General features: G+C 43.1%; 1 protein-coding gene across 2 annotated transcripts in view; it reads left to right on the top strand.

The window, feature by feature from the left end:
* LOC111537637 (septin-4) overlaps nucleotides 1–11,355 on the top strand; it is a 70,544-nt gene that overhangs the window by 29,428 nt on the left and 29,761 nt on the right. For both annotated transcript variants that reach the window (XM_023204622.1, XM_023204623.1), the window contains exon 16: nucleotides 629–738. In XM_023204622.1, the coding sequence (XP_023060390.1) occupies nucleotides 629–738 (110 nt within the window). The remainder of the gene's footprint in view (nucleotides 1–628; nucleotides 739–11,355) is intronic.

Raw genomic sequence — 11,355 nt, forward strand, 5'->3', positions numbered from 1 at the left:
TGGTTCAACCAGCATCCACCGAGCACTGACAATGTCCAAAGCACTGTGCTAGGGGCTGGAGGTACCACGAAGAGGGATAAGATGGCTCTGCCTATAAGGAGTTTCCAGTTGGGTCGAGGGGATGGTTTCTGCTTAATAGATTGACAAACGTGGTCTTAAATTTTGAGGTACTTAAATTATTTACATATTTCACTTAGGAGAGAGTTTCGGGAAATGAAGATAAGATGATAAAATAAATGATGGTTTTGAAAAGGACACCAATCAAAATTTAAGCAAAATGCCTTTTTTTTCCTTTGAGGCAATGTAGCATAGTGGTTGAAAGCAGAGTCTAGGGCATACTGAGTCTGAGGTCAGATTCCAGCTCTAGGAATTATTAGATGTGTAATTTAACTTCTGTGTGCCTCAGTTTCCTCATTGCTTAATGGGGATGGCAGTGGTAACTACCTTATATAGTTATAATTAAATGAGTTAAATTATAGCACTTAAACCAATGCCTGGTCCATAGAGAACACTCTTGTTAGTGCTAGCTATTATATTTTTGTTGTTGTTTTTTTTCTTTTGTTTTGAGTACAGTCCTGTTTTCTTGGCTGTTGTGCATATGTTTTGATTCCCCAAATCGTTGTTACAGGGAGACAAATATCAAAGATCAAGAAGTTGGTGAAGACAAGAGAAAAAGGGAAGATAGCATCACGCCAGAGAGAAGGAAATCAGAGAGTGTTCTAGGGACTTCTGAAGAAGGTATGAATTAATGAGTGTTTATAATGTAGTCTGTAGTCCTTGGGCTTTGATGTGCATCAAAGTTATTTAGAAATGTTTCCCAGATGCTATACATAATCCTCCTGCCTTTGAGAATTTATTTTTCCCTGCAGTTCAGCCCAGGTTTTCTGTTAATTGCCAATCATAGCTTTATCACAAAAACAGTAATAACATCCAATTCTATTTCCAAAGCAAGCTTTTGCCCAGTGTCATCATCATTATCTTGCACATGGTCTGGAGAGACGTTTGCTTTTTTTTTTTTTTTTTTTTAAGACAGTTTCACTCTTGTTGCCCAGGCTGGAGTGCAGTGGCATGATCTCAGCTCATCGCAACCTCTGCCTCCTGGGTTCAAGTGATTCTCCTGCCTCAGCCTCCCCAGTAGCTGAGATTGTAGGTGCGTGCCACCACGCCCAGCTAATTTTTGTGTTTTTAGTAGAGACGGGGTTTCACCATGTTGGCCAAGATGGTCTCAATCTCTTGACCTCAGGTGATCTGCCCACCTTGGCCTCTCAAAGTGCTGGGATTACAGGCGTGAGCCACTGCATCCAGCCAATGTTTTGCTTCTAATTGTCCAACATCTTCAAAAGAGTTTTAAATTTAGCTCACATAGATGCTTCAAAATCCAGTAAGAAATCACATTTATGGACTTTAAATGGAGTCTACAAGTAATGTGAAAATTATAAATTAACCTTAATTTTAAAACTATTTTGATAGAGCTTGCTTCTGATATGCCCTTTATAATGATGCTGTCCCATATTTAAGTTCTTCCTACTCAGGGAAGTAAGAGACATTAACTCTTTCAGATCATCTGGTATTCCTTTCATCCCTTCCTGATTTCCTTCTCATTCTCCCCATCTCTGGCCTGCTTTGTGCCACAGAATGCTGACTCTAGTGGACTGCATCTCCTGCACTTCCTGTTTGCCAATGACAGGCCCCAGCAGAAGATTAAGGGGGCTAGAGAGAAGTTGGGGGTATTACTTTGCCTCCCTGCTTACTTCAGCACCTTGTACCTGGTAGAACTGGTGTCCCTCCACAAGTGCGGCTTCTGTAGGCAGCCCATTCATCCCAATTCCGGCTCTCATTAGGCTCTGGTAACTGACCTCTCATTTCCAACACTCAGTTCCTTCAGACTTAGGCTTCCCACTGCTGCTAATCACTGGATGCCTTGACATTCCTTGTTTGTTCCCTTAACTCTAAATAAACCTCTGTATGTAGTCACTTCATTAAGGATCTTTATTTGAACCAGCCATGGGTACATTCTGTCTCCTCCAGAACCCTGACTGCAATAGGGCCTAGAGCATGTAGATATTTAGCTATTAATAGTATTGATTTCACTGAGAAGATAATACAGGGACTTTGTGAATTAGTGTCATTAGTGTCCATTGCTGTGGCAGAAAACTATAGAATGTTAGGAGGGGAACCCATAAACTGTGTTTTTAGAAAGAGTCTATCTGGCAGAATATAACGACCATTGTAGGTAAAACAGTCTACCCTAAATGAGAGGGAGCACTAATATGAATACTGGCACCCTTTGACCTAGAAAATAATCGTGTTGTTTTTTCCTTCCTCTTATATTTCATCAAGATGAACTAAAACCCTGTTTTTGGAAGCGACTAGGTTGGTCCAAATCATCCAGGTAATGAGATATAAGACATTTGTAGATCAAAAGTCATGTTTATAGACAACAGAAGCAGAATTAAAAACATTTACCAGTGTCTAAATACACATTAATGACAAAGAGTTGAATTTAGACAAAGTTGCTCAATTTTTAAAATGTTACTGTTTATAGTTAATTAAAATGTAAAGTGAAATTAATGCCAACTTTGATTAAATAAGTGATAGAGTCAGCATAAGAACAGTTTTAGGCTGGGCGCGGTGGCTCACACCTGTAATTCCAACACTTTGGGAGGCCGAGGTGGGCAGATCACCTGAGGTCAGGAGTTCGAGACCAGCCTGGCCAACATGGTGAAACCCCGTCTCTACTAAAAATACAAAAATTAGCCGGGCATAGTGGCAGGTGCCTGTAATCCCAGCTACTTGGGAGGCTGAGGCAGGAGAATCACTTGAACCCAGGAGGCAGAGGTTGCAGTGAGCCGAGATTACGTCATTACACTCCACCTGGGGGACAAGAGCAAGACTGTGTCTCAAAAAAAAAAAAAAAAAAAAGAACAGTTTTAATATGGAGAGAATACAGAAGATGCTGCTGTGAATTGCTTTTTAGTAATTTTGCCTTTCCATGACACACTGTTGGTCATAATCGCCCTTGATTATAAAGATCAAAATCCCTTTCCCTTGAATTTAATTGAGTAGAAAGAGGATGTGGTTTGTGTCTTTGAAAAACATACACACCAACTTGAAACTTCCTTTTTTGTTCTTTAAAAAACATGTGCATAGGATAATCGTGCTGGATCAGAGTGACTTGTCAGACTGACTGTAATTGGATCGTAGATGGACTCCTGGCCTAAGTTTTAAGTGTCCTGGTTGTGAGCTACTTTCTTCTCTTTCTGCTTCAGTTGCTATCAGGGCAGCAGTTCCAGTTCTGTAAGTCTCCCTTTGTTCAGCTGCCACAATGGACATCATCGTTTGGCCCTCTCTGTTAGCAGCACATTCAACCATTTGTTTTCAGTCAGATTTCTGAAAAGTGAGAGGTAGTTTTGATTGTAAAAATTTTTGGTTGTGCCTAGAATGGCTTTGGTTTTGTTGATGTTAATTTTCAAAAACTTTAACTCTTGTTATATAATAAAATGTTTACTTTTAATAACAGATTTCGCTGTGTAAGATATATTTCTGAATTTGAGTTATTGGGAGTTGTGGGGAGAACTGCCATCCAAAGAGGCTTCAATTTCTGACAAATATGCAACTACTGCTACCACCCATTATACATACTGGTACCAGTCATCTGTGTCTCATAACAGAACTACAGCTGAGAGTGCCATATTCCTATTCCAGCTAGAATTGGCTCACATAATCAAAGTATAGGTAGTGGCCAGATGTGGTTCACGTCTATAATCCCAGCACTTTGGGAGGCCAAGGCAGGAGGATTGCTTGAGCCCAGGAATTCGAAACTGGCCTAGGTAACAGAGGGAGTTCCCTGTCACTATAAAACATTAAAGAATTAGGCAGACATGATGGTGCATGTCTATAGTCCTAGCTATTTACAAGGCTGAGGTGGGACGATCACTTGAGCCCAGGAGGTTGAGGCTGCAGTGAGCCATGATTACACCACTGCACTCCAGCTTGGGTGCAGAGTGAGACCCTGTCTGGAAAAAAAAAAAAAAAGTAAGTACAGGTAGCAATAAAGTCCTAAGATAGTTTGAACTCATTAAGGTGAACAAATATTATCTCCATATATTTTGTATTGTACCACTAAGATCATAGCATTGTCTCTAATTTAGCCTGTTGTAACCACTAGCCAGATGCACATGTGCAGTTTTTTTTTTGTTTTTGTTTTTTGTTTTTGTTTTTTTTTTGAGACAGAGTCGCTCTGTCACCCAGGCTTGAGTACAGTGGTGCGATCTTGGCTCAATGCAACCACCAACTCCCAGATTCAAGTGATTCCCCTGCCTCAGCCTCCTGAGTACCTGGGACTACAGGCGCATGCCACCATACCCGGCTAATTTTTTGTATTTTTGGTAGAGATGGAGTTTCACCGTGTTAGCCAGGATGGTCTCAATCTCCTGACCTCATGATCCGCCTCCCTTGGCCTCGTGAAGTGCTAGGATTACAGGTGTGAGGCCTGGCCATGCAGATTTTTTATATACCTTCACCTACCTCCAGTTTGAAATCTTCATGATGAATAAAAACATTTTACTTTCTTTTTTTTTGAGACAGAGTCTCACTCTGTTGCCCAGGCTGGAGTATAGTGGTACCGTCTTAGCTCACTATAACCTCTGCCTCCTGGGTTCAAGTGATTCTTGTGCCTCAGCTTCCCGGGTAGCTGGGATTACAGGTTTGCACTACCACAGTGCACACTATCACACCCAGCTAATTTTTGTATTTTCAGTAGAGATGGAGTTTCACCATGTTGGCCGGGCTGGTCTCGAACTTCTGACCTCAAATGATCCGCCTGCCTTGGCCTCCCAAAGTGCTGGGATTACAAGCGTGAGCCACTGTGCATGGCCATGAATAAAAACATTTTCTTAGAAGCTATGTGCTGTTGTGCAGTACTAGTCAGCTAACATTTTATTATTCTGTCTTGGTGAGTAAATAGTAGGTCTTTTGTTTGTGAAAACTGAATAGTTCTTATTGTAGATGGTTATATTCATACTTCTTTGCACTCAGAAATTTTAGCCTGCACAGATAAGATAAGAAGATATAAATCTATTTGACCATTTTAAAGTAAGGAAACAGTTGCTTGCTGTTGTAACCAGAGAAAAAACACCCGAAAACGAATTAGTTTATAAATAATACTAGGTAAAGAAAAGTTTGGTTTTCTTAGAGGCAGGATCTCACTTTGTTGCCTAGGCTGGAGTGCAGTGGCACGATCATGGCTCACTGCAGCCTTGAACTCCTGGACTCAAGCGATCCTTCCACCTCAGCCTCCCAAGTAGCTCGGACTACAGACATGGGCCACCACACCTGGCTTTTTTTTTTTTTTGAGATGGAGTCTCTCTGTTGTCACCTGGTCTGGAGTGCAATGGCATGATCTCGGCTCACTGCAACCTCTGCCTCCCGGATTCCAGCAATTCTCCCACCTCAGCCTCCCAAGTACCTGGGATTACAGGTGCCTGCTACCACACCTGGCGAATTTTTGTATTTTTAGTAGAGATGGGGTTTCACCATGTTGGTCAGGCTGATCTCGAACTCCTGACCTCAGGTGATCCACCCGCCTTGGCCTCCCAAAGTGCTGGGATTACAGGTATGAGCCACTGTGTGCGCCTGGATTTTTTAAAACAATTTTTAGGAGAGATAAAGTCTCCCTACGTTGCCAGGTTGGTCTCAAACTCCTGGGTCAAGTGATCCTCCTGCCTCAGCTTCCCAAAGTGCTGGGATTACAGGTGCGAGCCACTGCTCCTGGCCTGGGTGAAGAAAATTTAAAGGATACAAGGATTTAAAATACACCATCTTCCTCTCATAAAACATATTCTAATCGATGAGACAAAACCAACATATGTGCAAATGTAAGGACCAATAGCAGACATATCATGATAAATGATGAGCTATATTATTATGGTATTAATTATTAGTATTCATAAAGGCTACAAGTCCTAGTATACAAGTTCCTGCTGATAAGGACTGTAATCTCCTTTATTCAGAGTAGACTCTTCTGTCTGGCCAGTGACTGTAATATTGGCCAATATTAACAATTATAATGTTGGCAGGTATTATTTATTGGTTATAGAGCAACTGTGATATGCCAGTTACCTTATAAACATTAATCCTTTTCTTGCACATAGCAGTCCCACTGTGTTTTCTTTTCTCTCCCTTCCCTTCCCTTCCCTTGCCCTTCCTTCCCTTCCCTTCCGTCCTCTTTCAGATGGAGTCTCACTCTGTCAACCAGGCTGGAGTGTAATGGCACAATCTCGGCTCACTGCAACCTCTGCCTCCTGGATTCAAGCAGTTCTCTCACCTCAGCTTCTGGAGTAGTTGGGATTACAGGTGCATGCCAGCACACCCAGCTAATTTCTGTATTTTTTAGTAGAGACGGGGTTTCACCATATTGACCAGGCTGGTCTTGAACTCCTGACCTCAAGTGATCCGCCTGCCTGGGCCTCCCAAAGTGCTGGGACTATAGGCGTGAGCCACCGTGCCCGGCTACTGTGTTTCTTTAGTATGCGTCTTCTCCCACTCTCATCATCTGTTTCAGACTTCCATCCTTCACTTTGCATAAACTCTTAACAGATGACTTTACCTCCAACTTTACAGAAAAAATAGAAGCCATCAGATGGGAATGAACTCAGCTGCCTGCCACCAAACCAAAACTACTAACATGGCCACATCTATCTGTGTAGAACAGAACAACAGTTGTAGGTGAAGCAGTCTGCCCTGCACTAGAGATGGACTTACTCTACACCTATTCTTTTCACTTTCCTTCCTGTTATACTGAAGGAGGTGTCTCTCTTCCTGTCCTTGGCCAATATCATCTTTTTTCCACTCAGGGTTATCCTTCCCAGGTTATCATTTCTCTTTTCAGTAGCTTCAACCCACCCCTCATTTTTTTTGAGACAGAGTTTCACCATGTTGCCCAAGCTGGACTCAAACTCCTGGGGTTGAGTAATCCTCCTACCTCAGTTTCCCAAGGTGCTGGGACTACAGGCTCTTGTCACTGAGCCTGGCTTCTTTTCTTTTCATCAGCATTAACACACTTGGATTTTCCTATCTTTAAAAAGCATTTCCTGGATCTCACCTAGTTTTCCAGCTACTGTCTCATCTCTCTCCTCCCATTGCAACAAGAGTTCTTGAGAGAGTTGTCTACACCTGCTATCTTTAGTGCCTTACCTCCCACTAGCTCCTCAGCCCATTAGAATCTGAATTCTACTTCCGTTCTCTCGCAGTCATTTAAGATCACAGTGACACAGAGCCGGGCGCCATGGCTCACGCCTGTAATCCCAGCACTTTGGGAGACCAAGGCAGGTAAATCACCTGAGGTCAGGAGTTTGAGATCAGCCTGGCCAACATGGCAAAAGCCTGTTTCTACCAAAAATACAAAAAAAAAAAAAAATGAGCTGTGTACGGTGGTGCATACCTGTAATCCCAGCTACTCAGGAGGCTGAGGCAGGAGGATCGCTTGAACCCAGGAGGTGGAGGTTGCAGTGAGCTGAGATCCTGCCACTGCACTCCAGCCTGGGCAACAGAGCTTGACGGTGTCTAAAAGAAAAAGAAAAAATGAAAAAAATCACAGCGACTCTTACTCCTAAATCTGATGGACACTTTGGCCTCCTTGTCATTTGCTCTTTACCTATTCCCTTGGCTTTCCTGATGTCACCCTCTGGTTTGCCTTCTATCTCTGTTGATTACTCCACCTCAGCCTCCTTTGGGGGTTCTACCTCTATCTTTTCTCACTGCAAGTTCTTCTAAGAGACCTTGTTCACTCCCATGGCTTCAGTTAGTGTCTATATATATATATACTGACAGCTCCCAGATTTGTGTTGTAGTCTAGGACTAGATTTCTCTTCTTAGCTCATATTACTACCCATATATTTGATGTCTCCATTTGGACTGAACTCATAGTCTTAACTTTCTCCACCTCCAGCATTCCCCTTCCATTCAGTGGTATTGCTGTCCAGTCAGCCACTCAAACCAGAAACCCAGGAGTCATCCTTGACTCTTCTGCCGTTCCTTTACTCCTTACATAAAAAAAAAAAAAAAAAAAAAAAAAATCAATCAGGCCAGGTGCTTTGGCTCATATCTGTAATCCTAGCACTTTGAGGGGCCAAGGTGGGGGGATTGCTTGAGGCCAGGAGTTTGAGACCAACCTGGTCAACATAGCAAGATCCTGTTTCTATAAAATATTTAAAAATTAGCCAGGTGTGGTGGCATGCGCCTATAGTCCTAGCTACTCGAGAGGCTGAGACAGGAGGATTGCCTGACCCTAAGAGTTCAATGCTGCAGTGACCCATGATTGTGCTACTGTACTCTAGCCTTGGCAACAGAGCAGGACACTGTCTCAAAAAAAAAAAAAAAAAAAATCAATCATTGGCAATGCACAGTGGTGCACACCTGTAGTCCCAGCTATTCAAGAGGCCTCCAAAATCTATGTCCTTTATGCCCATTTCTTTCCATTTCTATTGCCACTGCACTAATCCAGACTATAATTAATTCCTCCCTGGACCATTGCAACAGCCTCCTGAAGTGGCTGCTTCCATTCAGTCTCACATTCAACAGATATTTTTTGAATGACTCCTATGTTCCACGTACTACCTTAGGTGCTGGGGTGATAGCGAACAAAGCAGAGTCCCTGCTGTCCTGGAGTTAAATGAACAAATGGTAAAAGCTATGAAGAAAACAAATAGGTTAAAGTGATAATTGGGTTGGGGAGCAACTTAACATTAGCTAGGGCTATTCAAGGGAAAGTTGCTCTGAAGAAGTGACCCTTGAGCTTTGATTGGAATGATGACAAGGAGCCAGTCTTGTGACTCTGGAAGATGAACATGCCAGCAAGGGAATGGCAAGTGCAAAGGCCCCACAGGAAACACCGTATTAGAGCAGCAGAAGGCCGGTGTGGTGGTGGGGGTTAATCTGGGGGGAGGCTGGTAGAGTAGAATAACCTGTAGGGAGGCTGATAGGAGATGAAGTGAGGCTGGAGACTGAGCAGGGAAATTACAGACCATGGTAAAAAGTGGAAATCCAGTGGAAGGTTCTAAGTAAGGGGACAGAGTGGGGTAAAACAAACTGAGCTACATTTTTTAAAGATTTCTTTAATACTCTCTCTCCTCTAATTTTTTCTCTACTTACTCTCTCTCCTCTAATTTTTTCTCTACAATGATCTTTCTATCATGAAAAAATAATTGTTTTATTTCCTTGTTAAGATCTTTGCCCATAGCTCTTAGACATAACTGGATTCCTCTCAGTTCTTCAAATACATCATGGCACATGCTGTTCTCCCTGCCCAGAATGTCCTTCCTCATAGGGACCTCATTATTCAGTTCTTAAGTTGTTTACACTTCACTTCCTCGGAGAGTTTTCCTGAAGTCTATGAACCTTAGAGTAGATTAGGGCCCTCTGTAAGATACTCCCATTTTTCGTTGCCTGCCCTCTCCCTGCCAACACACATAACCACTTTTTTTGTTGGTTTGTTTCTGAGATGGAGTCTTGCTCTGCCGCCCAGGCTTGAGTGCAGTGCCGCAATCTCAACTCACTGCAACCTCCACCTCCTGGGTTCAAGTGATTCTTCTGTCTTAGCCTCCCAAGTAGCTGGAACCACAGGTGCGTGCCACCACCCCCGGCTAATTTTTTGTATTTTTAGTAGAGACAGGGCTTCACCATGTTAGCCAGCATGGTCTTGATCTCCTGACCTCGTGATCCACTAGCCTTGACCTCCCAAAGTGCTGGGATTACAGGCATGAGCCACTGCGCCCAGCCCATAACCACATTTTTATTTCATAGCATATAACATACTTAAAAGCCAATAGAATGTTCTACCACCACCTGTGGAACTTACATACAACTGTAAGTTCCACAAAGCCAGGGATCATGTCTGGGTTGTTCACTGAGGTATCCCCAGCTCCTGGCACAGAACCTGCACATATTAGGTGCTCAACAAATATTTGTTAACTGAGTATTTTTAATCTTCACAATAACACTAAAAGTTGGATATTATTATCACTACTTACAAAAGAAGAGACTACCCAAAGAGGGTTCCATGACCTTCTCAAGATCATATTAAACATTAATTTGCATACTTACAGTAAAACACAGTAGCTTATGTTGGGGTGTCAGACAAGCAAACCCTGCCTCAGCCCTTCCACCAACAGCTTACCCTGAGATTATAGTTTAAGAGTGCCCTAAGCAAAGTTTCAGGATTGTGAAAGTGAACCAAGGGCCAACTTCAAGTTAAAACTTACTGCTATGGTTTGAATGTTTATCCTCTTGAAACTCAGGTTGAAATTGAATCCCAGTGCAACAGTATTACGAAGTGGGCCTTCAAGAGGTGATTGGGTCATGAGCACTCAATCCTCTTGAATGTATTAACCCATTAATGGATTAATGGGTTATCATGGAAGTTGACTAGTTATAAAAGCCACTTTGGTTCTCTCTTGTGACCCCCTTTTGCCCTGTGATGCCTTCTGCCATGTTATGATGCAACAAAAAGGCCCTCACCATATGTGGCCTCTCGACCTTGGACTTCCCAGCATCCAGAATTGTAAGAAATACAATTTTTTCTTTTTTCTTTCTTTTCTTTTTTCTTTTTTTTTTTTTTGAGACAGAGTCTCACTCTGTTGCCCAGGCTGGAGGGCAGTGGCGCTATCTCGGCTCACTGCAACCTCCACCTCCCAGGTTCAAGTGATTCTCCTACCTCAGCCTCATAAGTAGCTGGGATTACAGATGTGTGCCATCATGCCTGGCTAGTTTTTGTATTTTTAGTAGAGATGGGGTTTCACTATACTGGCCAGGCTGGTCTCAAACTCCTGACCTCAAGTGATCCTCTTGCGTTGGCCTCCCAAAGTGCTGGGATTACAGGCATGAGGCACTGTACCTGGTCAAATGCACCCTTTTATTGCCTATACAGGGCAGATAGCTCTCCCTGCCGTCCCCCAACTGGATGTGCTACTACCAAGGTCCAAGTTGGTTAGGGGCAGGTCTCCTGACTCCTACATTTCTTCTTCTTCTTCTTCTTCTTCTTCCTCTTCTTCCTCTTCTTCCTCTTCTTCCTCTTCTTCCTCTTCTTCCTCTTCTTCTCCTTCTCCTTCTCCTTCTCCTCCTCCTCCTCCTCCTCCTCCTCCTCCTCCCTCCTTCTCCTTCTCCTCCTCCTCCCTCCTTCTCCCTCCTTCTCCCTCTTTCTTCTTTTCTTCTTCTTCTTCCTTCTTCTTTTCTTCTCCTTCTCCTCCTCCTCCTTCTCCTTCTTCCTCCCTTCTCCCTTCTCCCTTCTCCCTTCTTTCTTCTTTCTTCTTCTTCTTCTTTTCTCCTCCTCCTTCTCCTCCTCCTCCTCCTCCTCCTCCT

Source organism: Piliocolobus tephrosceles, chromosome 16 (assembly GCF_002776525.5).
Source record: "Piliocolobus tephrosceles isolate RC106 chromosome 16, ASM277652v3, whole genome shotgun sequence".
In the NCBI taxonomy this organism is placed as follows: domain Eukaryota; kingdom Metazoa; phylum Chordata; class Mammalia; order Primates; family Cercopithecidae; genus Piliocolobus; species Piliocolobus tephrosceles.